The sequence below is a fragment of the Drosophila gunungcola genome, chromosome 3R (genome assembly GCF_025200985.1).
Source record: "Drosophila gunungcola strain Sukarami chromosome 3R, Dgunungcola_SK_2, whole genome shotgun sequence".
Taxonomy (NCBI): domain Eukaryota; kingdom Metazoa; phylum Arthropoda; class Insecta; order Diptera; family Drosophilidae; genus Drosophila; species Drosophila gunungcola.
The window spans coordinates 21,667,632-21,694,998 of NC_069139.1; the positions used below are offsets into that span (position 1 = coordinate 21,667,632).

General features: G+C 41.9%; 5 protein-coding genes across 6 annotated transcripts; 2 read left to right on the forward strand and 3 right to left on the reverse strand.

Moving 5' to 3' along the window:
- Positions 1-6,790: 6,790 nt before the first annotated feature.
- LOC128258349 (uncharacterized) lies at positions 6,791-7,957 on the reverse strand. Its single transcript, XM_052989937.1, has one exon. The coding sequence runs from the start codon at positions 7,769-7,771 to the stop codon at positions 6,992-6,994; it is 780 nt and encodes a 259-aa protein (XP_052845897.1). The 5' UTR covers positions 7,772-7,957; the 3' UTR covers positions 6,791-6,991.
- Positions 7,958-8,081: 124 nt separating this feature from the next.
- On the reverse strand, positions 8,082-9,075 carry LOC128258339 (uncharacterized). Its single transcript, XM_052989926.1, has 2 exons — positions 8,712-9,075; positions 8,082-8,567 (listed from the first exon to the last, which is right to left on the reverse strand). Exons 1-2 carry the CDS (start codon positions 9,010-9,012, stop codon positions 8,182-8,184), a joined length of 687 nt encoding a protein of 228 aa, XP_052845886.1. The 5' UTR covers positions 9,013-9,075; the 3' UTR covers positions 8,082-8,181.
- A 234-nt stretch (positions 9,076-9,309) lies between these two features.
- LOC128257973 (band 7 protein AGAP004871) lies at positions 9,310-11,012 on the reverse strand. The gene is made up of 5 exons (XM_052989325.1): positions 10,865-11,012; positions 10,666-10,810; positions 10,248-10,607; positions 10,026-10,191; positions 9,310-9,961 (listed from the first exon to the last, which is right to left on the reverse strand). The coding sequence occupies exons 1-5, from the start codon at positions 10,926-10,928 to the stop codon at positions 9,338-9,340; spliced, it is 1,359 nt and encodes a 452-aa protein (XP_052845285.1). The 5' UTR covers positions 10,929-11,012; the 3' UTR covers positions 9,310-9,337.
- Positions 11,013-12,652: 1,640 nt separating this feature from the next.
- On the forward strand, positions 12,653-15,092 carry LOC128266427 (uncharacterized). Its single transcript, XM_053002937.1, has one exon. The coding sequence runs from the start codon at positions 12,801-12,803 to the stop codon at positions 14,910-14,912; it is 2,112 nt and encodes a 703-aa protein (XP_052858897.1). The 5' UTR covers positions 12,653-12,800; the 3' UTR covers positions 14,913-15,092.
- Positions 15,093-20,333: 5,241 nt separating this feature from the next.
- On the forward strand, positions 20,334-23,341 carry LOC128256791 (band 7 protein AGAP004871). Of its 2 annotated transcripts, none has more exons than XM_052987417.1 (8): positions 20,334-20,575; positions 20,637-20,787; positions 20,839-21,201; positions 21,720-21,885; positions 21,940-22,312; positions 22,373-22,414; positions 22,732-22,798; positions 22,875-23,341. In XM_052987417.1, exons 1-8 carry the CDS (start codon positions 20,410-20,412, stop codon positions 22,996-22,998), a joined length of 1,452 nt encoding a protein of 483 aa, XP_052843377.1. In that variant the 5' UTR covers positions 20,334-20,409; the 3' UTR covers positions 22,999-23,341. The 2 variants fall into 2 exon arrangements, with proteins under 2 accessions (XP_052843377.1, XP_052843385.1); XM_052987425.1 differs by having other exon boundaries at positions 22,732-22,794; positions 22,875-23,340.
- The last annotated feature ends 4,026 nt before the right edge of the window (positions 23,342-27,367 follow it).

Consider the following 27,367-nt stretch of genomic DNA (forward strand, 5'->3'; position numbering starts at 1 on the left):
CCAATGTCTACCTTTGAAAGACTTGCAGTTGGTTTGGCGAAGCGATTGAATATTTTTGAAAATCCGTACAGCTAAACTTTTTTAATTACTTTCACTTTCTCATAAAGTTGCTGACGTCAGCCTGAGGCAATTTGCTCCGATGGCAGCCTCCTAGAATATTGGCAGTGGCCCAGGCTCAAGCCAAGTAGGACCTGGGAGAAAAGAAAACCAAAACAAAAACAGTCTTATAGAGGAGCATATTACACGGCCTTTTAATTTGAGACCGTCTTGAATTGTGTTGACACAAGTACTCAGGCTAAATACGCTGGAGCCCGTCTTATTCAAAATGAATGAGATTAGACGCCTTCAACAGAATGATCCCGTCAACGCCTCCGACCGTCTGCCTTATGAAAATAACTGGGGGCGTCTCATCTCATTGTCATTGGTGGCACAGCTTTCATGGCCAGAGCCCTTATGACTGCAAATGAAAGTGGCAGGGAGTGTGTTTGGGTGCACAGGTGGACGACAGGTGCCACCAGTCGAGTTAGGTGCACAAAGAAAATTGTCTTCATTTAATTAGTAAAGTGGCTGGTACAATTATATATTGGACAAAATGTCAAAATACTTGACCTACTTACTCAACGACACTTCAATTTGCTGTAACACAGCTATTTACAGCCTGAATCAGGGAAAACGGATTTATGATGACGCTTTAATAAAGGTATTAATTGCAAAGGCCTTTGAAACAATTATCGTAATGATTTAATATCGAAACATCTTATTTTTACAACGAATATTTATTTTATGATAATCGAAGCTAATACTCATTTAATAAACTAAAGCCTAATACTCATATGAATAAAACAAGTACAAAACAATTATGTCATTCGCCAATTTTCGGACACTTCTTGCGGCATGAAGTTTGGGTTTTCCCATATTAATAGGCATTTTATGAGTTTTTAAAGCTTTTAAACATTTATTTGAATTCTACCTTATCCCTTGACAAAATTTAAATTATTCAAATTAAGGTTTCTAAAAACTGGGAACACTTTCCACCGGACGAAGCGGTTAACAGTGACCTGAAGATGGGAACAGTCATGCGCACAACGTAGAGGGAACAGCATTCAACAGTTTGCCGACACGAAAATCCCCTCATAAAGGCCGATTGGGAATGGAAATGTGTGAATAGAAACAGAATACGCCCGAAATTTCCGTTGCAAAATGCGAAATTTGAAACGAACCATTCTCAGTCAAAGGATGTTGATTACATCACAAGGCAATTTAATGAGATTTGACCGGAGGATTTCTTCCGGATAAAACTTGAACGAATGCGTGTGGTATTTTCTTAAATAAAATTATTTTTAATATTAATGGCAAAAAGGAGGATACCTAAAATATTTTGTGTTGAAAGAGAGGACGCACATATAACTGAATTGATGTATCCCACTGTTAAATATTTATAGTAAAAGGATTATGACTACAAGACGATAAATATTTTCTATTTGTGAGATAAACGTTTATTTGTTTGCTTAGTTTGCCCTGCAAAAACAAACTGTTTGCATAAAAGCAGGCAGTTAAATTCTTTCAAGAAAATGCAGTTTGGTCCTTTTTTTAATTGTTTGACTAGATTTATATTATTAAAATACAGACTTTGCGATTTCATTCAAATGCTTTTTGCAAGTGCTTACAGTAAATTCGTGTAAGATTCCAAAGGTAGTGAACAAAATATGTCCCTTGCGGTTTAATCGTTTATACTTCAAATTCATACGTTTCCTATGCTTCAGATTTTTTCGTTTTCGTATTTTCATTATTTTATATCCTTTTATTATTGACTGCCGACTTGTCTGCCATCAGATAAATTACACGGCAAGTGTTTAAGTGTCATTCCAATGGAAAAGGAAACTTTTTCTACGGGAGACGCATAAAGAAAGGTATTCTCAACCGTTGCCTCCAAAGTTGTTGCACTTTTGTTTGAATTTTCTTGGCTCTTTCATGGTTCTGTGGCCGCGAAAAGTTTTTTTTTGTTTCACTATGGCCTCTGAGTGACTTTTGGGAAGGGTTTGTTGGGCGGTAGAGGATTACCCCACTTTCGTTCGGCGGCAGCTGCTTTCAAACTTTTGATGCCCCTCATACATATGCTACATGTGTACTCTTAAGAGCCTCCGGGGGAACTTTCCACTGTCTACGAATGGCGTGGAAAGGGGTTGGCTTGACGAGGAAAAGGTGGATCTGCGGTCGAGGAGGCCTTTGGGGGTCGGGGTCGGTCCTGTCTGTCAAAGTTATAATGTGTGGCTGCCTAATTTGCTGTGAAAACTGATTTGCACATAATCAAAAAGGTTGTTGTCGGGCCCCAAGCATCACTGTTGAGGTTAAGTCTGTCACATAGACTTGTTATTAACCATCATTAAATTGTTTAATTATTCTCTCTGGCCAGTTCTGTGCTGTCGTTTATCATGGATTTATAATGACAAGCTAAAGTTTACAAAAGCCGCATGACTTTGCATAAATCCATTTAATTAACAATTGTTTAAAGTGAGCACATTCAATCAACGATTCAAATAATTAAAAGTGCATAAAGCCACCTTCGCTTTTGTGTTGTCAGTTAGTTGGCCTTATATAAATGAGTGTTTTAAACTACGGTGGAAGTGGGTTTATTGAAAAATTAATGGGTTTGCTTAACTATTTATTTGACTCTTATCCTTAATTGGCTTACTTACCTAAGTCAAAACACTTGCGCTTGTGTTAAAGTTTTGATTTAAATGATACTAAAAATGCACATTCGTATTATGTAATTAAATTAATTCTAGATTTAACTTTTTATATAAATATTCTTTGATAAGTATTTAAATATATTTAAATATATATACTATAGTTTTCACTTTTTTACTTGTTTAACTGGCTGGTTTTGCATTAGTATTAATTGGCTTAACGAAGAATGGAAACTCGGAACTCTGTTTGCTTTAATAACAGCGGACCTGAAACGATAATTGAACGAGCTAGTAATAATACGGTATCTAATACGGTAGATTTTTAACAAACACAAATGCTATCAACTGAAGCCAAATCAAGTGATATCAGCATTTTGTTTTGTAAAGTTGGAAGCTTGCGCTCCGAAATGCGCACAAATACACAACATCCAATGCAAGTCAAATTCAATCAAATCAAAAATTCATATTTACCGATGGTTCGAGTGTCGATTTTCACATTATGCGCTCCGAATTATTACTACTAACTCGGGCGATGGCTTTAACGACATGCTCAGTTGAATTATGCAGGATTTTTGGCAGCCTGTGATGTTTATCTAAAAAAAAACTAGTACTTCAATCTGCGGTCCCACATATTTGAACTCTTTATAACCGCAACGACTGACCCCTGAATGTGAAATGAGGTCAAACCGTGTGGGCGCGGTCGTGGGTGGAATAAATCGGCGATGGGCCATCGTAAATTCTGAGACTGTGGCCAAAGAATCGTTGGGTTGGGAATATTATTAATATTTTCCATATCGCTTTTGTGCGATTTAATACTTTGTTTGAGTTCTTGAAAAGTGAGACTCGCAGCACAATGGCCAGCTGAGGATTGCAGCCGGCGCAAGGGCAGGGAAATAAATCAAGTTGGGGACCGAGACCGACCCCGAGAATAAAAATCAGCGTCGACATGCAGACCACATCTTTAGCGATGAAGGGCAGTGGTCTCCGTTGGCGCGGGCATATGGGGCGTATGAGCAACCGCATGCGAGTCCAACTCCGTGGCGAAGACCTACTGCTAGTTTCAATCAAACAAAGAGCCGTTGTGCAGCTTGCTTAAATGGCTAAAGTAAGAGGGCTCTGGTGATTGTCCAGGATCGGTTAGGAGCTTTTGCCCCACCCCACTCCTCTCGACTCGTATACAAACAATGGCAGTGGGGCCCAGGCTGGCTTAATGAGTGTAAGCCACAAAATCAACGAGTTAAATCGTGTAAAGAATGCAGCTTGAACCCTGAAAACAGGCTGCATTACACAGGGAGAACTCCAACTTCGAATTTCAAACTATTTTCTTAATCAAACCTTTTTTTTCAGTCAGCCAAGGTACAAATTATAACTATCAAGTTAAGTTTTAATAACGCAGTGCTGATTCTAGGACTTGAATTCATTTATTTATCATAAATAAATAGTGTACTTAAAAATTAAATATTTCTTGACGTTTTTCTTTTCATTTTGAACTTTCAAAAGGTTCAACTGAACATGCTTTTAATAGTTTTTAATTGACTGTATAAATGATTGAATGGAAAACTTGCGACAGCTAATCAGAAACAAACGATAATTAAACTACCCAGTAATGACACAGTATAACTTTAATAACAAGTGGTGGAAAATAATATAATACTTTTTATTTTATCTAGATATGGATCTCTATTGACTTCAGTTGTTTAGCGCTACATGTTTGAAAACTATTAACACTCCAAGAATGTTGTAAGCTCTTATAGTTCTTAAGGTCTCTAAGTTCTGGTAGGCCAACTAAGTCATTGGCTAACTAAACAATTTTGTTCTTGTCTAAGTTTTGATATCCTACTTTTCACATCTGTCAAAACGCCATTAATTTGTTAAGTAACCCACAAGCAAACAATGTTTACCACATGATATTCTCCCAGTGCAACGTATATGCCAGTGCATTTCGTCCTGGTTTCGTGCTGCACATTTATCAAATTCTAATATGCCTGCTCAACCATTCGACCCACCAACACCCCAACCACCGTCTGCTGTCGACGCATTCTGAAATGGATGTGTGCCTTCCTGCTTACGAATGCCACATGGCGGAGGAACCACTCCGTACTTTGGTCAGACCAACAAAGGATTGCAGCACAGGATCAAAAACATTGCTTCATCAATTTCAGTTCAAAGAGGGGGCAAACAATGTGGCAAGTCTTCAGAGCAGACGCAGCCCCGACGGGACAAATCAATGTGGGTAAATACTTTGCGAGCGCACCTCAATCAATGACCCAGTGATTGATTCGATAAATAAATTTGCTAGGCATGCGGCATTCAACAAATCGAATTCTAATATGACTTGAGAATTTGCAAATATTAATTTAAGGTTTAACTATGGCAAACACTTCAAGCTGAACAGCTATTAAATTGTTTGGCCAAATTAAATGTCCAAATGTCGACCGTCGGCCGTTTAAAATCGAGTGACTGGCCCAAAGGGTTGACACGACCAGAAACTGAAGCCTCAACTCGTTTGCGGTCTGCGGCTGCTGATTTACGACAACAGTCTGTCATAATGTCCGGCGCCCTTTGTTAATGCAACCGAATCGAATTGAAACTGGCATTCGGGCATTCGGGCATTTGAGTATTCGGGCAGGAAAGAAAATCAATTTGTCAATTGCAATCAATGCATTTTTAAAGCAATAAAGCGCAACGCAAAGCTCTTAAGCTTTTAATTCCATTTGGATAGCGGGAACAACAAATAAATCAAAGTCAGCCAAGGGGTCGTCGTCCTCCCTCTTCGATATCTTCGTCTCTGTAGGTCGGCAGCTGCAGGGAATGAATTAAAAGTACCAGCCAACCAACCAACCAACCTACAAACAAACAAACAAACAATTCAGCGAATGGCCAAACAAACATTCAGTGTAGTAAAAGTTTTCAATTTCGCTACAGTTGCGGCCGTGATTTAAGCGCCACACGCCTGCTGTGTCACACCAGTTTGGAATATACGATTCGACTGCCATGCTCAATCCGAAAATAAAATCATTAAATTAAAAAGAAAAAGGCATATAAATCTCAACTGGCAGCCATAATTCTAGCAATCATTTAGACATAACTTGGAAACAAATGCATTCTGTCCAAATTGTTTGCTACAATTTCGATTTGAGTGTGCATTCAATTGAAATTAAATTCAATTGTTTCTTTATGGCCAATCCCATGCACTCTGACACTCACTCATTCTCCTCCGACCCCCGACCTTCGATCTCAGTCCTCCGAACCATCCGCCCATCCAGCCGGGCGTGCGATAAACAATACCCCATGCATTTTTAAAAATTGCCTGTATTTGAGATTAACGACATCCGCCGTATTTATAGGCAAAACGTTGATACGCTGCCAGGAACAACACTTGGCCAGCCACTTCTCTGAGGTCATTCGGGCCAAATGTACGGCATGCATGTTTTCGGGTTGTACCCCATTCCCATTCCCATTCCAATTCCCGATCCCGTTCCCGATTCCGAATCCGCCACCAAAAGACCATACTCACAGTGGATTTGAGTAGTGGACAAATAATCCGGACAGGAAAAAAAAACGTTCGTTTCGTAAGTTTTGTTTATTGTTTTAACAAAATGTTTATAAAGCGAATTAAATGAATGTATTTGCTACCCAGAACAATTATAATTATTGATACTTTTTAAAAAACCGAGGAACTTAAACAATATTTATTTTTGTTTTATTTTTAAAGTAAGTTTCCAAAAATTTGAAATCGCAAAGCCAATATGGCATCTTTATCAGCTTAAGTAATTTTCGACTTGTTTCACTTTTTATACCCTTTTTAAAAGGGTATATTGTATTCGTTATAATAATATTCTCCTACAAAGCAGTGGACGAGGATCTCGATATAATCATTTTTTTTCGTAGGATCTTGTTAACTTAAAAGAAGTTTTGAGAAAAAATTTTTGTGAACCTTAAAAGCTTAAGTTCTCTACTCAAAATATAAAACGATCCACAAAAACCACTTGACCACTTAAATAAAGTAGATCGTCAATATTTTAAGTTAAAAGCAATATTATTTCCTAGATTAGGACAGGACTTTGGTAAGGCTTTTGAACCATTCGAAAACCACTGTACCTCCGCTTTAATATTTATTTGTTTTTGTGTTTCGCCGCTGCACGGCTACATAAAAAAGGGAAACGCAAACCAACTAGAAGCGAACCAGGAAAACGAGAACAAATCGGGGCGGAACACATTTCATAAATCTTATCCGCGATTGAGCACAGCTTGGACAGCCTTCGGATTTGTTTTCGATTTTTTGGCCAGCGCTCCCTCGACGGTTATTTTGTGGCCGATTTGTTTTCCGTCGATTGCTGTTCGGCGTGTTGGACGCTTTTCTCCGCCGGTCGGGGTATTGGCTTTGGGCTCGGCTTTGCTTTAAACTGGTGATGGAGCTCCGCCGGATGGTACTCCTGCAGGAAGGCGGTCTTGAGCAGCTTCTGGTGATTGTAGGGACCGAAACGGGTGCGCGGGTCGGTGCTTCGGCCAAAGGAGATGAAGGACTTTGGCAGCTTAGACGGCTTGGACGGCTTGGACGGCTTGGACGGCTTGGACGGCTTGGACGGCTTGTTGGGATCTTTTTGGGGCGAGCTCTCCACATCAGTTGGCGTGGGCGGTGGTGTTTGCCTTCTCTCAGGCTTCAACTCCGCCGGAGGAGGACATTCCATGCCCATTGGCGTTGACCATCGCTGGAGGGCATTGCAGAGGATTCGAATGGCGCACACCATGGCGATCAGAACGGAAACCAACACCAGGATCATGAGGATGCCCTGATAGACGGACCACCGGACGTGGTCGTTGCCGCCCTCGTACCGCTCCTGATCCCCGAGAGCCGCCACCTGGCGGGCCACATCCTTGCGCAGCTTGTGGCAATCGTAGGCGGACATCAGGTTAACGCGGCTCTTGAAGGGAGCGGGCAGGTCGTCCGCCCACCATTTGTCCCAGAGCTCCGCCTGCTCCGCACTGGGCAGCAGTTGGGCGCAGTGGGCGCACACCTCGTTCATCCACTCCTGGCACTCCGTGCTCTGCAGTTTCACTCTGCAGGCTGGATTCATTTTCATTTCGTTTGGGACGAGTTTTTTCAAACAAATTTGCTTCTCATTTCATTATTTTTTCTTTAGCTTGCTCAAGTTTTCTTTGTTCTTTATTTTTATGGATAAATTTGGAAAAGGGATAGTATATCAAATATCATCAGAAAAATGTAAACGAGGTTTTTGCAAATTTAATAAAAGCTGTAACTTTTGTATTGCAAATTAAATTTCTAAAAAATGTGACATTCAAGTTCTTTAAAAAACTTGTTGTCACATTTTAAATAATTTTTGTCACATTCGTTTTTGAAAAAAAAAATAACGAATTGATTTTCTTGAAGGTTGTACAATTTTTGATAAGTGCAAAACAATTCTTCTTTTAACTAGATTTGTTTAAAAAAAAAAAACAACTAAATGTGTAGGCGTTTTCTATCAATAAGGCATCACTGTGGGCTTTGGGTATCGCAGTGATCCCTTCGTCCTCGCCTTAAAAAATTGGTCCACTTTATACTGTATTTTCTTTTGGGCTCTGTGTCTTCCCTCCCGAAATTTGAAGGCGTACTGCCGTAGATTAGTGGTGATCCAACCTCAGCTCGAGTTGTGGGCACATCCAATTCATTTCTATCCATTATCGTTGAGAGTCTTGGACAGCTTTGGTTTGGGGAAGAATCGGTGGCTCTAAGCATTGATGATCCACTTTTAGCTTCCGTAACAGCTTCTGACACCAGTTCTGCGGCTTGTTCTGTGCAAGATGGCGATGTGGTGGGCAATTCCATTAAGTTACAGTAGTTTGCCCTTGGAATGCCTTGGCTGGGACCTCCATAGGAACCTGCGTTGCACACTTTTAGTGGACAGCTCTGATTTCGCGAGCTATTAGAGTCATCTCGTTCGAGTTTACAAATCGATAGCATTTGGGCTTGTGACGATATGTCCAAAATGCGAACATTTGTGTTGTTTGCTTTTGGATTATTACCTCCTGAAAGCCGCCGCTTTGGGTTTCTCTTTTTTCTAACCTCATCGGGTTGGGCAAAGAGACAGCTCTTGGAGATCAACCATATCCAGAAGCCGATTACGAAAAGAAAAAGGGTTAGCATCAGGCAAAGGATCATGGGACTAACTTCGAAGTCATCTTGACCATCGGATTCCAGATCACGTTTCAGCTGCATGCATTCCTGGGAGCTGATCATTTTATGTTCCGGTAGCTTGTCGATGTCCACTTCTGACCTCCATTTTGGTTCCTGCCCCCCACCGCAAATATCTTTCAGGTTCGACATTATTACAAAAACAAAACAGTAGCTGTCATTTATATTAAAATGTTTAAAAAAAAGTTGCTTCGATTTTTTGGTATTTTGTAGAATGAAATAAAATTCAAATCGATCTTTTGATGAAACTTTCGGCAAGTTTGGCTAATTTGAATTAGTTTAACTAATAATAATAGTATCAAGGTTATCTATAATCGAATAAGATTTTATGTAGTTTATTTTATAGTGTAAAGTAAAAATTTGGAACACAAAGTTGTCTGAGTAATAATATTTATTTTATTAAATAATTAAATATTCTCTGAACTATTTTTCCACAAAATGCTTTTCCACAATGCTTCTAAAAATAGTAGTTTTTATCGGACTTTGGTACTTTTGGACTGTCTTCCCTTGGAGGTGAAGCAGACTTGACAGGTGGTGTGGGGCGATCGGGAAGAGGAGGTAAGGTCGGATGGGGAGGAATGGGAGGAAGTGCCGGCGGATCGGGGCGTGGGGGAAGGGGTATGGGAGATGGCTTAGCAGGCGCAGAACTAGAACGAGCTGGTGGCTTAGATAGCAGTGGGTAGGGTTCGACCTCAGCAGCTCGGTTGGTCCCTGTGCTGGTCGATGGCTGGCTGCTGGAAGGTTGTTCAACACGATCAGCACTTCGCGAGAGTCTCAAAAATGGTGGCCACTTCCAGGTTCGGCCTTTCTCATTTTCCCTTCCATTTTGGTTACCATTCTCACTAGGTTCCTGGTCAGGAAAGCTGTCCGGTGGAGGACCCATTATGTAAACTTTTGGCGAGATCAAATTTAAATAATCAGATTGATCCCATTCATCGTTCTGTTGATCGTCGTAAACCTGCTCTGTTGCAGGCGACTCACTTCCATCATCAAATGGTTCCATAATTTCCAAGGGAATGGGAAATATGACATTTACACGACGTTCCGTGGCCAAAGATGAGAGGATCTGAAGATGCCTCAGCTAAGGTGGGAAAAAAGGATCAGCAAACCAAACCTTAGAAACATGTCCCTTCTCGGAAGCTTACTTGTAGGCTAATTTGGTTCTCGGACATCACATCGGAGGCTTCCTTCAGAGCCTTTGAGGCTTTGGCCTCGCCCTCGGCCAAAATGATCTTGGCCCGAGCTTGCCTCACCGCCTCCGCTTCGCTGGCCAACGATCGCTCCAAGCTGCTGGGCAATGAAATCTCCATTCTGCGGAAGAAGTCTCCCAAAGTGGAGGTCAACTGTAGGTGGAGTGTTTGGCTTACAGGTCCACTCGCTCCACCCTCACGCCCCAGCGTCCCGTGATCTCGGCCACCGCCAGCTGGACTTCCCGCGACAGTTGCTGCCTGGAGGTCAATAGTTCGTGCAGTGGCTTCGAGCCCACGATGTTGCGCAGGGTGACCTGGGAAATGCGTTCGGTGGCATCCCTGGCATCGTCCACCTTGACAATCGAGTCGATGGGATGGTTGATGCAATAGAAAACTACCGCGTTCACTGTAATTGTCACCGAGTCTTTGGTTAGCATCTCTTGGGGATCCACGTTAACCACATCTGTGCGAATGTCCACAGTAACATACGAATCGATGCAGGGCAGCAGGAACATAAGGCCTGGACCATAGCAGTTTCTTGTAACGAGAACTTGGATTACCTATATGGACAATGCTTTTAAGTAGGTGATACTACCTGATGCGACCCAGGCGGAACATCACAATTCGCTGGTACTCGGCGGCCACGATCAGACACAAGCACAGTGAGAAGGGTAAAAACATCACCACAAGAATCCAGGACAGGCACACAGCTATTTTTTCAATCATAACATTTTTCTCATCTGTTAAGAGTTAAATGATGGTTATTCCCGTACTGATAGTTCTGTAACTCTTACCCCCAACTTCAGATGTTTCCATCTTAGCAAACTTCTCATATTGGACTTCGTATCGCTCCTTCATTACAATGAATTAATTTTGTAAAGATAATTATTTTATTGAAGACTATTTCAAATACGTACTCAAATTGATTCGTTTTGTTTCTAACCCAATTTTAACAATACAAACCACTTAGCTCTTTGAACTGTTTTCAAGCCCCTGGAGTAAAATATTTTCAAATTTAATCATTTCCATATTGCGCTAGCAGGAGTAACTGAAAAACTTAAATTTTTTTTTGAAATTGCATTTTTCATGCAAGTTTCTTGAAAGGAAAACTTTTTTCGGCAGCCAAAAACGAACACATAAAATCTTTCGAAATGGTCAGTCACAAACAAAAATTGGCCAAAAATAAAATAGAAAGCAGAAACTTTGTCGCAGAGCGAAGCTGACAAAAGTTCACAGAGCAAAAGAAGGAAAACTTTTGTTTTCCCGCCTTCTTCGCTATTTTTTATGAAGCGACAAACAAATGGCAACCGACTGACCAGGCTTTAATATTGTGGACCGAGAGTTGGGCGAGCGGGGTAATAACTTCGAAATGACTTTTGTTGCTTCCTTGCGGCAGTCTGGAAGTTGCCACTTTTTGTTTTTTTTTTTTCCTTTGGCCTTTCCGTGACCACATGTGCCGGGCTAAAATAAAGTTTTCCCTCACTCACCAGATTCATGGCCCCAACGCCATCATAAAGTAATTTATGTGATTTGCCCATTCTTTCTGCCACCACTCACAACTCACAACACACAATTCATCTGATTGCAAGTGCAGCGACATATGGCCAAGTCAGAGTCAGAGTCAGAGTCCGAGTCCAAGTCCAGCCAATTATCCTGGCGCGTCACATAGAAAATTACTCTATTATATTTCGCTCTGATGACGTATAAAGTTATTAGTCCCCACGGAGGAGGATGTGTGCTTCCTGCCACAGACGGCGAAACAAAGAGCAAATGAATGTCCTGACCCGCTCTGATAAACTAATCCATCATTGTCAGTTGTCATTTGGAAAGGAAATGGCACAGACGGGTAAAAAAGTTCCGAACCACTATGGCCACAATACGAAATTCCACCTGTTGCCTGGTGGAAGGTGGCCAAATAAATGGCGTTTCAATGCAGTCTCAGATACCTTTGAAATTGGCTCAATCATCGCTGATTGGCGAGCGATAAGTGTGGGTGGCGTCAATCCAGTGTGGATGGGTTGAACGATGGATGTGAAAACGTATTTATCAGTGCCAGTTTTTTATATTAGTTGCACTCAGTTGCAACATACTATAAACTGTGAGGCAGACTCTTTTTGTTCGTATTAACTACGTTAAAAAATTTCTCTTTGTTCTTATTTTATGGTAAAATGTTGCAAGGAAACATTAGTCTATTATTATTGTTGTATATTGTTTTCCATCAAAACTCTAATCCCTTCTAAATATTTTATTTTTATATTCCTGCCGAACAAAAGTTTATGTTTTTACGTTGCTTAAGCAATGCCATACAGTCTATTAGCTAAAGAGAACTAACAAAACCATAATCTGTTTGATAAAGGTAAACTTTGTTCATTTTCCATAAAACAATTACTTTTGTGGGCGGTTATGTGTAAAACAAAATCGAAGTGGCAGGCTTGAATTTTTATTAAGTTTTAAATTTTGTTGAGTTACAATTTTGTTCAGAATTTTGCAAAAATTTAAAGCGTAGAAAATATTGTTTGAATTTCAAACTTTAAATCATCTACAAAAAAACAACAAACGAGTAGTTTGCTGTGCAAACTAGCTTCACATCTGAAAGGAAATGGCTCAGTTCAGTTTTAACTTGAAACCTTAACCAAAGCATTCACATCCCCAGCTTCAATCAAAATTTTAAGTGATTTTATTTAGCCGTTTTTATAGTTTGCGAAACCAAATAAAATATAGAAATAGACCATGCGGGACCAGCCAGCGCCGGTGGGTGCCACGTGGTTCAGTAACCTGTCCGACTTCCAGGTGGAGGCCATCGATGCCCTGGCGTTCTCGATCCGGGACGACCAGGCCGAGGCGACGGTGTACCGCACCCAGTTCTGCCTCAGCCGGCTGGGAGTCACTCCGATGGTGAAGGCGCGGATGCTGCGCAAGCTGCTCAGCGTGTGCCGCGGCAGCGACTTGGCCCTGCTCTACTTCCTGCTGGAGGCCTGCTACAAGGGCGCAGGATTCGCCTACAGCGAGAAGATCCTAATGGCGGCCATCACGTACCTGGATCTGGAGATGACGATGCGCGAACTGGACCGCATCCTGCCGCCTGGAGTGGAGCGTTTGAAGCGGGTGAAGAAATCCATAGTGCCGCCGGTGGTCACCACATCCATCTCCCTCCGCCCCTCGTCGCCCCAAAGGGTTTCGGACCTAAGGAAAGTCCGCTCGCCTTACTTTACGCCGCTGCCGAAACCCAAGGTGCCCCAGTCGGGCGGCAAGTTCAGCAGCAAGCCAGCCGGCCTCGTGGTCACCTTCCCCTTTTGGCCCGCCGGCGAGAGGCCCAACTACAGGGTGAACGAGGCGAACCGCTGGTTCGCCGACTACAAGTTCCAGCCGGTGAAGCGGATGCTCTTCCGGATGGTGGGCGACATCATGAGCGACTACTGGGCCAAAGTGGGTGAAGCAGACGAGGACGTAGCAATGCCCATGTGCGAGTTCCACAAGGAGGCGTTGCGACAGGAGCAGCTGGTCAAGGATGCGGCCATGGTCAAGGCGCACAAACAGTGCCTGGCTCTCATAGACTTAAATACGCGGCACGATGTTGCTCTCAAGAAGCGCATTGTGGCGCAGCTGGACAAGGACATCGAGGATTGCACGCTGCGATGGAAGCGACTGCGTGAGCGCCACCACACGGATGTCATGCTGCTGGAGGATCACGATCAGATGTGTGCGATGGGCAAGGTGCCCACAACTGTGCAGCCGGACAGGGTGAAGCACCTCTTCCACAAGGCGGACATCGGGCGGCTGAATGCTGCGCCCAATATGCAGGTCCATGTGGTCACCGGCAAGGCCAGCGTGAGTCGCCTGAGCACAGTGCGGATCTCGGATCCGGAGGACGACGTTCCCTGTCCCGTGGAGGTGCGCGAGGAGAAGCTGGCAAAGTGTCCGCCTCCGCTGCTCGGCCACATGAAGCGCCCCCGGCGGGTGATGATGACGCAGACGAGGGTCGGCGATGAGAGGCCATCCTCCTGCCGGAAGCACCAGAGGCCGGGACGCTTCTTTCGGAGTCCCAGTCGGCGGGGTCCCTTCGTGTTCCACTACCACGAGCTGGCACCGCGGCCAGAGAGTCACGCTCCCAGGGACGTGATGCGCGCCGAGGCCATTCGCTCCTTGAGGCCACAGAGTTGTCCCTCCAGTGAGGATCAGTTCAACGAAAGGTTGGATCCGCGCGCACAGGTGGTGGCTGCCATCGTGGAGTGTGCCCAGAACATGTGGTTTGGCTCGCTGGAAGCCCATCAGCGGAATAAGGCCTCTTTCGAATCCAAAAAGTCTGACCCGCCACTCGAGACTTGCGGCCAGGGTCAGGGCGACCTGGACTGGACCAGGGACATCACGCACTTTGACCCCGACAACCATCAGTTGATGGAGCGCCTGCTTAAGGATGGCTTTTCTATACTGCGGCGAGATCCGCGCTGCGTCTTTGCCGCTTTTCCCGACTCACACAAGTCGACCGTGATGAAAGAGTGGATAAAGCGTCGGTATGGGAAAACATACAGCTACGAGGAGATCGGCCGGGGGATGCGAAAGGGTCTGAAAACCTTTGTGCGTGTGGTGCACAAGCTGGCCAATGAACCACCCAGTGCCAAGCGCACTGGATACTCGGCGAAAGACACCTACGACGACATCGTTCGGTTGAAGGCGCTGAGCGAGCGACTGAAGGCCAACTACCGCATGCCGCTCAACGACAAGATCCTCAACCTGACCAGCATCTGCTGGCAGGCCCTGCAGCCGCACCTGGTCAACGGGTCATCCCTGCTCAACAGCTTCTTCGCCTATCTGCCCGTTCGGTACGCCGATATGCTGAGATAGGACTGCAGTATTGACCAAAGTTAGGACAAGACCGTTTCAATGTTGCCAAATTGTTAGTTGCCAAATTGTTAGTTGCTAAATTTGTAGTGCTGTCCCCTTTTATACTTATACTGATGTAAATATTAAGATCGGGCTCATTACCGACGAATTTATTAAAACTGTTTCAATTAGTAAACACATTATGCTATGCAAATGCTATGTAGGAAAGATAGTAAGTCGAAATCATTCTTTTTCTTTGCTTGGAACTACTTTTCAAAATAAAAGTTACAATCCCTTTTTGAGCAAATTTTAGCTGATTAATCTTAATTTATTTTTTCAAGATAAAACTGTTATTAAACAGTTCTGAATTAATAAGTCATTGTTAACTCAACAGTAAACATATTAAGTTCAGTACCATAACCTTTTTATTTTTTAATAGCATTACTTTTTAGAAAACCAATGAAATAGTTCTTTAACAATTTCACAGAATGGTGCGAAATAAACGAGTTTCACGTGAACCTAGGAAAACTATTCAAACTAAATATAACCAATATAAATGAGAAAATTTAATTAATGAGCGGCATACAAATAAGTGGATAGCGTGCCGTGGCTCTGGTTGGCGTGGCATGTCCTGCAAGATCCCAGCAAAATTCATTGAAATTACCGAGCGTGAAATGAGCAGCTGTCACAGCGGCACAAAAGAGACCCTGAACGAGTCGACTTGAGTCAGTCGTGTCCGACATGCAAAGCCAACGACAGAGGTGGAGAACCGATTCCGATATTCACAGCCACCGAATCCGATTTTGTCTTAAATAGGCTTCATTGTAAGGTTTTTTTATTTCCAAATTTTTTTTATTAATACTTATAATTTTCCTAATAGGGTTGCACTGACTTCACCGAAAAGCTGAAATAATTTTAGAATTATTTTTTTTTTAACATTTTGAAAAGAATATAAATTCTCCTGAAAATAAACAAAAACAAGTGTGCGACCAGTGTTGGTAGTGCATTAAAAGTCAAGTTCTTACATTTATCCAAAGTTCTTATAAAACGAAAGATTTTTAGAGATTTAAGATATAAATTGCTACTTTTAAAAGGAAACCCAGAATGACCTCTTAAATCAAAGAGGAGACAAAAGCTTCCTGAGATCTAGACAGAAGGCGAATGGCAATTTGAAATTTCATTAAATTTGTCTCAATGCAGACACTTTTTCCCACTTTCGTTTTCTTTTTCGGATCCATTGTTCGGCGATGGCAATGAATGGTGCGAGTGCTAAAACTCGCCATGGAAATCAGCACAGATGACTTGGCAACTGTGGTGTTTGGAAGATGTGGTTGGTGTATGCAGCAAAAGGAATTTCTGGTCGTGTGGGAAACGCTATACGATACTCAATGGCCGCACGGCACTTGCGGCCACCGAAAGTTTCGAATAAATTCAATCATGAAAAACTGTTTCGGTTCGCTGTTTAGGCCATAAATTAATGTCGCATAGGACCGGAGCTGTTAATTCCCACAATCAGCAGCAGCATTGTTGGCTCCGGCATAAATCTGGTCCGGCGATAAGTCCATGTCAGGACATACATACGCATTCCTCCAGCCGGAAGTGTCCACATAGCGACTTCAAGGAGCCAAAAGCAACAAGCGACTAAAAGATAAAATCCCTTTTTTTTCCGTTTCTCTTGCGGATTTGTGTGCTCACTAAAGTGCAGGAAAGTACTAATGCCGTGACATCAGCGGTGCGGGGGGCTCACAGAAATACGTAAATTTGCCAAGTGGGTAAAAATGTGTTGGCATTAACAATGCCAAAGCCGAGCTTAGATAAAAAGGGGGAATGTGAAGAGGATAAGAACGATAGAAGGAAGCACTGCCGCCGGCAGAGGATAAAGTTGGTCAGGTTACCAGTAAGTCGGTGTGGCCGGGTCAAATAATTCCAACAAGCTCATCTGTATGAGGGTGTAAATGCATTTATTCGGATACTTTCAATCGGTAAAGGATGTGGGTTTTGTGCAAAGCTTAGATTAAACTCTGCAAGCACATTTGTCATTAAAGTCAACAAGTTTTATTTTGAATTTGTTAAAGTACTTTTTAATTAAATTTTTGTTTAATAGTGAATGTAGAAAAATAGGGTGAATCATTTCATATATCTCAATTTGTATTTTAAAGTGGTTTTATTTCGTTCAAACGCACGCAAAACTCAATTGATCCAAATGGAAAATATTTCGATGAGCAATACTCTTATGTTTATACAACAATATTGTTTGAAATATGAAAATTAAGAATGCTTACACTTTATTTAATTCGTTATTTCTGTACAGTCATATAAACATGGCATCCTTTAAGTTTGAATTTCGAGATTTTCTGCTACTTCGATCGCCTATCCATCCTACTCGGTTAGTAAAGCTTCCCAAGTTGCCTAAGTCCCAAATTCTTAGACAAGTTACGCCGAACATTGAGTCACACATGTTCCGTAAAATGTTTTGCCTTGTCAGCAAAATCCCGGCCTTGACTTAATTTATTCTCGGCAAAAGGTTGCTGATATGCATAAACATGTGTTGGGTGCTCAACTGAGGCGTATAAATGTCTTGCTAATGACACTCATCCACAAGCACGCTCACAAAACACCCGCACAAGAAAGACCAATTGTTATTTAAATTGCGTGTTGACTTTGCCTAAAGTCAAACATTTGCCAACGAATTCCGGCGCAGGCCAAAAAGAATTGGCCAAACGAAGCCGCTGCATACGGAATTTATGCGATACGGATATGAATCTGGTGTATTCACAAAAAAGGTTCAACTCACAGACTCACAGACCATCGACAGGGAAAACTCATCCAGAAAACCACTAACGAGCACATTTAGCCTGCATTTTTTGCCGCCTACATTTTTTGTTCACCATACTCGTCCTGTGATCCTGTTACGCCCATTCCCATTCATGTCTTCCACTTCATTCATTCTTGGGCCTCTGGGCGCTTCATTTGGCTCTTTTTCGTTTCTGTTCCTCGGTGTTTCTGCGGTCACACACTGCAAATGCATTTTCAGCTGCGTATGTCTGGCTGGTAAATTTCGAAAAAGAGGCGGATGCACGCTGAATATGAGGTCAAAGACCCTCTAATACTCTGGCAGAGAGCAACCCTACTTGGCTCCCAAAGTTTGAAATAATTATGGTTAAACCTATTTAGTGTTTTATATGCCGATAAAAACCTTTGGTTTTGAATTGTTATGAATTTAATTAAATGTCCTTAATACATGCATTTTGTTTGCTTCTTAAAGAAACAAAATAATATATATTTTTTTAATTTTCTTAAGAAAGAATTTTATATTTAACTTTTTTAATATTTAACTTAATTATTTTTTAAACGAAACAATTTAATCAAATTGGTTTATATTTCTTACTTAATCCGTTTTGTTTTTTTTTTTATATTTTAACGCAAGCCTTTACCAAAATTTGATTAATTCTAGATCATAAATAGTATGGTGTGTATTAAAATATAATTAACTTCAGAGTTGATAATTTTATTTTACCTCACTTTAGCAAAGTGTGTTGCTGATAGCAAAGTGTATTAGAGCATTGGTGTTCATAGTAAACCACACCATATTCTGCCCATCTACTTATTTTGGCCCAGTTTCCCTATTGCCATCCACCGTTGCAGTTGACTCCAACTTCATTTGGAGCTCGTTTTCATTAGTACGTGGCCAAACTGAGGGCACTGGTGGAGTGCTTCCTGCCTGCCGGCTGGCCACCAAAAACCGGACTGAACCAGTCAATTGGCCGGCTTTAAGCGCTTGCAGCTAACTCAAAAAAAACGGAACGTCAAGCATCCAGCTAATGGTGCTATAATTATTTCGGTATTCGCCCAAAAAAATGCGCAATAAAATCGGAAATTGTTTTTTTTCTTAATTAGATTTTTCAGAACGAAATCGTTAAATCGCATTTCATGTTAATTTGAAAATTCCCCCAAAAACGACCGCCCACCGCCAAGCAACCACCAACCACTACCACTCCCCGCTGAAGGCCGCAGCGAACTGTCGATGGAAATAAAATAAACCAATTTCCTATCGTCGCATTGCCGAAGGCTTCCGGCCTGGCGGATCCGGAGTTGACCGCAGACGCGGATGTGTGTGTCGAAATTTGGCATGAAAATGAAAACGAACGAAAACTTTGCCACCACGCCCCCGGCCCCTTGGCCCCTTGGCCCTTGGCCCAACCGAAAGTTGTGTAAATGTGGGGATTTTAGTCGGGGTGGCATAAATATCGGTACAGCCAAAATGTCACGCTTCCGCACCCCAAAAACCAGGCTGGCAAATTGAAATAGAAACAATTTCCAGCGGTTTTTGAGCGCAGCATTTGCACACGAGTATTTGCCACTGCACGTTTTAACCCAATTTCGGTGTTCGCCCAGCCACGTGGCTTTTAATTGAGCTCCCACCGTCAGTCACATCTAATTATAATTGCCCACGATGGGTGCCGGAATGACGGGCAACGCCATCCGGGAATCTTTTAGCGGCAATCGGCGGAGTCTTGGCTCAGGTAATATTTCAATGCTATCGTGCCAGTCATCGTCACGTTCAAGCCGCCAGGTATTATCATCGGAAAGCTACTCGCCAGCCAGTCAGCCAGCCTTCCTCTCCTTCCGGCCACTTTTCCAACATCCCACACTTTTCCGCGACTCCGCTCAAAGAGCGCTGACTGCCAAGAAGCCCGCCAACCGGCTTTTATAACTAAAATTAGGAGCTCTTCGTGTTGGGTTCATTTTTCCATGTCAGATTTTGACACTTCTGCCGAGGTGCGCCTGGCCTACGGTACAGTGCGTTTCGCACTTTTAGGAAACCAAGTTAACCAAGTAAACCAAGTAAACTTTAAACAATAACTTTATGTTTTTAGTTTAAAATAATTTTATAATTTGTGACTTGTGTGAAATAAAGTGGAGCTATGTAGGATTAAATTTAAAAGAACTTAAGGCGCGTCAGTACATCAGTTCTCCATTTATTTCCCAAACCTTTTAAAAAATTTAAATGAAATTAAAATTTTAATATAATAAAAGAGTCTTGGTTTATAAAAGGATAACTCATAGGTAGACTCTTTAGTTGTTATTGTTATCCTTCATTTTCTTTGGAATTGAAACTGTTAGTGAATTTTTGGACTGGTACAATTTACCTATATTTCCATCACCTTCCGATCCCTCATCTCGAATTCTGGCCCTTTCCCCTGCTGTCACCGACGTGTTCTCTTGAAAAAAGTGGCTTGCTCATAAGCAGAGTAATGTGCACTTTTGGGGTTTTGTGGGTTGACAGTGAGTGGGTTGCAGTTGAGCTTTTCCAGTTGGAAAAGCGAAATTTATGAGCTCTTGCGGGTTATGTGCAATTTAACGTTCCCATCCATAGTAACCAAAATACCACTCGCTAAAAATAAATGTTTAAGTACGTTACATATGTTATTTGTTCTTTTGTTTACTTTGAATAAAACATCATATACACGAGTCACGTACTTTATTTTTACTAATAAATAATTTTAAATTTGTCGTTATGAGCGATCACAACGAGGGAAATCGGGCTAAGGGACCTGGACAAGATGTATCTTTCCAGAAAGATCCTACAAAGAAACCTCCCAGTGAACCCGAAAAGTTTCAACGTCCTTCAGCTGAAGATGGAGCGGGTCGCCAGCCGCCACCAAGTCGTTACATTCAAACCAGTAGGAAAACCCGAATTATCTATCTAGAGTCCAATCTGATCAGCAATCCATTTTTATTCAGCTGAGGACGATAAGGATACCACGTTTGAGAAGTGCGCCGTTGCCATCTGCTGGATCCTTGTGGCGATAACTTTTCCCTTCTCAATGTGTTGTTGTCTTCTTGTGGTTCCCGAGTTTGCTCGTGTAATTGTCCTTCGTCTGGGTCGACTAAGGTAAGACCCATATATTTGCTGATGACTATATTTAAGTCCTATCCTCCGTAGGAAGGGTCTTCGAGGACCTGGCTTGGTCTTTTATTTGCCGTGCATCGATGACATCACCAGGGTGGATCTTCGCACCGACGTCACCAACGTACGTCCCCAGGATGTGCTCACAAAGGACTCGGTGACCATTACCGTGAACGCAGTCGTGTATTTTTGCATTTACAGCCCCATCGACTCGATCATCCAGGTGGACGATGCGCGGCAGGCCACAAACCTGATCGCCCAGGTCACCCTGCGCAATATCGTGGGCTCCAAGTCGCTCCATATCCTGCTCACCTCCAGGCAGCAATTGTCCCGGGAAATCCAGCAGGCGGTGGCCGGAATAACAGCTCGATGGGGAGTGCGGGTGGAACGGGTAGATGTGTAAGCAAAACAATATGTATATTTATTTAAGGGGGAAAAGACACATTTTTGGCAACGGTATGGGTTGAATTGCGGTGCCCATCACAGCACTGTACTGTATCAATCTAATTATAAAAATTAAAGTAACGTAGTGGCCGATTTTTCGAAAGTTAAATTGTAAACAGATATAAAAATAGCCATACCTTCGTCAATTTTTATTTGCAATTTAGACACATCCATCTTAAAATATTAAAAATTTTTTAAAGTCAAAAGCAGTCAAAAAAAAATGTGAAAACCTTACTGCCCCCTAAACGGAACCATTTATATTTTATAACAACTTCCAAATTGGCATACTTTTTAAAAATAATTAAAAGGGTCAAAGAAGTCTTGCTTTTAAACACAATTTGCACAAATATCACTGTTGATTAAAAATCATCCAAAAAATAATCTCAGTGTAGGGACTTGCTTCGATCCATTACTAGATAAATCCAAAACTTCTTCTGAGCTTATGAGTATAACAACATTTCATTTTGATCTAGAATGGACATCATATTGCCGTCCAGCTTGGAGAGATCCTTGGCCAGCGAGGCTGAGGCTGTGAGGGAAGCACGGGCCAAGATTATTTTAGCCGAAGGCGAGCTCAAGGCCTCAAAGGCACTAAAAGAGGCCTCCGACGTGATGTCAGAAAACAGAATCACACTACAGGTAAAAGATAAGGAAGTATATACTGTATTGTTAAACCATTTCCTGATGGCTTAGCTGAGACACTTGCAAGTCCTTTCATCGATCGCCTCGGAGCGCCGAGTCAGGATCATTTACCCCATTCCGCTGGAGATTATGGAGCCCTTTATGAGTAGCAAGGATTCTCGACAGGACGATGGTGGAGGTGGTGGCGGTAGTGGCCCTGGTGGTAGCAAGGACGCTCGAAAGGAAGGTGGTGGTTCTGCTGGTGGGGGAATCCTGTCCAATTTCTTTTTCGATAGTAAGGATGAAGATGACAAGCCGAATGGCACAGATGAACTCGGCTCGTCAAAGACTCTAAGGACTGATCCAACTGATGATATATTAGTAAATCAAAACATAGATAAAAGTCTGAAAGAAAAGACAGAAGCAAACAACCAGAGGCCTTCGTGTATGTGTATTTCAACTAATATATACGTTATATAAACTAATTTTACTTTTTAAACTTCAGATGTCGCCTTCGATATGGAAACAAGTAACAGGAATTTTACAAGTATGGCCAACACACTTTTCTAAATGTTGAAAAAAAAACACTCATAACTATTACACTTGGTAGAGAAAAATAAATAGAAGATAGTGTCTCTTAAAATAACAGCTTTAATTAAATTTGACAATTTTTTTTTAAAGTGAAATAAGGTTTATTTTAAGATTTAATAGGTATGATTTAATTGATTTAATTGTTCAGCTCGCATATTAATAAGCGCAGCATTTCTTTACTCACTAGAAAAGCTATACAGTCTCAATTAACTTTGATTTCAATACTCTTTAAGCCTATATATTCTGAGAGGATGGCTTTATTCTTTTTTTTAGAATTTTCCTCGAACGATGTCAGTGCCAAGACGACCCAGAAACGAAAGACACTGCAGCAACCAGGCGGGTGATATAGAAATTCGGAGTGATTTGTAGACCCCACTCCTCTAACCGTTGTCGTCGTTTTTTTTTTCGAATTTCAGGTCTAACACGAGGCCTGGCGTTTATGGACCTGCTTTCTTATCGGGACTTCCTGCGAACTCGTTGGTAATCAGCCGGCGGGCTGGCAAACTCCTGGCTGCAGGACAATGGGAAGGCCAAGCGTGAAATGAGCAACAGTCACGTCACCCAATATGGCCACAAACTTGATTGAAGGGCATTATCCTGGCTCCTCAACCATTGGAGCGACATTGACACTGCCATCGAATGGCCTCCAAGCGGTTTTTGTGACACCATAAAACATAGCTGAATACTTGGTATTTTTCACTCGCGGTGAGAATGGAATCCCGGGTGGCAATTTATCTCCTTTAATAAATTGGAAGGTTTCGAGTCGATACTTCAATAGCGGGACAAAATATGACTAAACTTCTATCATAAAGGTTGGCACACAACAAGGACTGTAGTTTTTTCCTAAAATTACCAGCTGACGAAATATCCCAGTTGAAATCCCCATAGTAATAATTCGATTACCTAATAAGTCTTTGGAATTTCTTGCTTTCATAAATCAGCAATTGTCTGGGGAAGCCAATTAACTAGCAATTATCGCTGACAGCAAAAATGTACTCAAAAGTCACTCAACAATTTCGCCTCAGCATTATAAATTTGCCCAACTTTGCGCATTTATTATTTAATTTGGACACGGCAAAAAGTTGCCACAAAGTGGAATGGGCGAGGCAGAATGTTAATGCACTTTCCATGTGTGTGGGCACGAGTTTGCATGTGTGTGTGTGTGTGTGTGTGTGTACACCGGAACTTGGCAAAGAAAGTTGTTGAGCTAATGTGCAAGAAATTGCCAAGAAATCAAAGGAAATATGTGCCCGAAAACGACGGCAGCCACCAACCAAAGTGTCAGAAGCATAATCTTTACAGATTATATAATCATTTTTGGAAATCGACAACTGAAATCTTTCACATGTTTTTAATCATTTTCAGAACAAGAATGACAGCCGTACAGCTAAAAAGAAAACATATATTTTTAATTAATATTCAATATTAATATTCATTTGTTCAATTTATATCTATCCAATGTGACATATGACTAATATATGTGATATATAGCTTTTAACTACAGTGTTAATGCACAATCACAAGTCAGTATTAGTAAATTGATGTGTAACTATTTATGAGTTTTTATTGGGATTGGTTTTAATGAAACGCCTGAGGCCAAAAACCCTCTTGCAGAGCCTTAAGTGTTAAAAAAAGTGTTGCTTTTAGTCAATTATGTTAAATAAACGAATAAATCTTTATACATTTCGACTCATGCATAAAAAACAGTCGCGAGAATGCAGATATGAAGTTCTTACGAGCCCCTAAAACTATGCTATAAATAGGGAGTGCAGAAAGTTTCAACTCGAGGTCCTTGTCTGCAGAGTTTTTGACTGGCTTTTACCTTTTAATGGCACATCGTTTGGGCGTAATTCGTGGGGAGTGAGTTTTTGGTGCTTCTTGCCGCTGTTTGTATTTGCATGTGCGTTTGTTTTTGCGATTGTGTGGTGGGTGAGCGTGCGTAAGTTTGGCTGCGTGCTCATTGCCCTGTGCGTGTTTGAGCACACAAACTGGCAAGTAGAAAATCCTGCCTTTCCGCGCTCGCCCTGCCCCGTGCACGTGTTTATACAGTTGGCACACCTTTGTGTGTGGGTGTGTGTGCCGGAACGCTTTGAGTCTGGCGACGGCTGCTGCTGCTCTTTCTCACCCACTGCATCTGCTCGTTGCAGGCAGCAATGCAAATTCAAATTTGATTTATGCAAATGGCACATGCACCAGGAGCTGCAAGTGGCGCTCGGATACCGGGAGCGGAGCCAGAGCCGGAGCCCCTGTTTGCACTTGCCACTTTCGCCAAGTGGCCAAGTGGCCAACAGCCAAATAAGCAATCTCCCATATGAAATGCGTGGAGTGTGCGGCTGCGCCCGAATTACAAAGTTCACATTCTGCCATCCTCGAAGCGGAGATTCTTTAATTCGCATTTAAACAAATGCCAACCCTGCCATTGGTTTTGATTTGTTTTTCTTTTCATTCCTTGGGCTTGCACTTGACACATTGCTCATTTCAGTTGGCCATCTCTGTGTTTTGCCCAACCCTTAATGCACATAGAGAAAAATAGCAGTAGGTTCTTGCATGTACTTATATCAGTATAAGATATGGCAAGCCTATGTTTCTGAAATAAATTAAATTTTATTGAGTTACTGAATATGATATATAAACGCATAGGTAAGAAAAAAATTGTACATATATATGAAAAATAAGACCAACTCCCTAAGAAGACGACAGAGGACGTCAAATCGCGTATTAGGAAATTGGAAATTGTGTTGTAATTTCTCATGGGAAAAAATGGCCAAATCAAACCCACCAAAATACTTTACAACATGTTTAGTCTACCCATAAAACACACTTACTTGCATCAATTTGTGTGTGCTTCAAAAGATTTGTGTTAGCAATTTAACAACAAACTATAATGTTTCAATTTATTCAACTCATTTAAGTTTGAAGGAAGTTCAGTCAGAATATTACATTTAAAATTTTATTTAAATCGGCTATAAACTAAAGGGATTATAAAAGCAATTATTTTATTTTAAAAATATCCATTATTTTCACAATTTGTTGAATTTTAATTCCTTCTTCCTATTATTTTCGAAATTTTATTTGTTTTGTGCTCTTGTGTTATTAATGATTAAAATGGCTAACAGAAAATCCAAATTTTTATTTATAAAACACAAATATTCATTGTTTCATGCGGTTTTCTTTGAAGTCCAAAAACAACTTGATATTTAAAAAATTTTTTTTTTTTGCCACCGGATAGTATTAAAGAGAAAGCGAGAGTTTACTTTTGTGAGTGTACCACCACTGGCCCTGCAATCATCCGGACTGGCTACGGTTGACATATGTGGCTCTGTGACCGTATATGTTCTGCCATCTGTTAGCCCGGAGACGGACCCATGGAAAGGGGATCAAAGGGACCGGGTGCAGAGGTTCAACTGTCACTCAGATCTCCTCGCTTTGGTTAAAGCATTTCCCTTTTAGTTTTTGTGAGTGACCTCAGGGGCGGGATTTGGCTTTTTTGGGATTTTATTGACTCCATGGGGTGGGGAATTCGCTCTCTGTTCTGGCTACTTCTTCGCTTTCATGTTTGTCATTGTCAATCTCATTTATCGACATCCGTTTAATGTCCAGCAATTTGAATGGGACAGACCTGAGTGGCATTCAGTGCCTTGCTTTATCATTCGCCTTCCAGTTCAAGGTTGGATGAGATTTTAAGGGCTGCTCGGGGTTGTCTAACATCCGTTTAGTCTTATCTTTAACTTAGATTGATGACTTTCTTGCAGTCAATTTAGCAGAGTCTTACGATTTTGTACAAATTGCGTGGATATCCTGTTTTTTGATCAATTATTCGATTTGAAAACTAATTGATAGTACGTGAAATATAAAAATATTTTTCTTTGGCGCGCACTGTTTTAAGGAAAATGAAAAATCCTCAAGTAGACTTACAGTAATAGTTTACTTTGTGCACATTTAAGCATCCTTATCTTTTTGTAGTGAAGCCCCAAATTGAGAGACTTCACAGAGTCAGCAGCTTAGGGAAAAACTTGAGGTTATCTACCGCAGGTGCCTGTTGGTAAACAATCCACCTAGATTTAAGCGCCCCACTCCTTTTAATTGACAATTGAAATGAGGTTTCTTGAGCCTAGCCACCTAGGAGCCGAACAAAAGCATTCCCAGCTAAACAAGCTGTGAGCAGCCTGGTAATTGAGGCTGCATTGTTTGGCGTAGTTGTATATCCAAAGAAGGCTCCAATCCTGACATTGCACATTCCCAGCCAGCAGTTGGGGCTTATAGCGTTGGTGATAATTGTGTAGGCAAACAATGGTCGTGCCGGGAGCAGCAACCTGGCAAGCCAAGCCACCGGATAACTTTCAAGGGTTGGGTGTTTTGGGTGGAATGTCGAATCGCACTGAGTGGGGAGCGATTGGCTGGGTTTTGTGAAATTAACAAGACATTTATGCGGGGACACACACAAAGGTGTGTTTCTGGCAATCGTATCCGCATCAACACACTGCTGTCTTGGCATAAATTAGCTGGGCGTGGGTAGGAGAACCCCTCCGAGGAATTGGAACACATGTCCTTTGGTTGTCAAACAGGGAGAAAGAAATAACTTGCAAACAGTGAAGCCCCTTGGCCAGGAAAGGAAACCCAAATGCAAATTGTGTGTCGCAAAGTTGGCAGTCATAACTAACTCGGCGAAGACGGTGCCCGAAATTTGTTTGCCAACAACTCGGGAACTCTCGAGAAAGGAGATGCTCCTTAATGAGAGCGAGTCTGTGGGGGACGGACTCAGGGATTGTTATATAATGTTGGCAGCCGTGTACAGATGAAACTTTCCATCAAGCACCAGCGGAGTGACTCGCCAAATTGTCAACAGCTAAGAATTTTGCATGAATACCAGAACGGTATAAAGGGCTGGAGCTGGAGAGCGTCCCAGTTT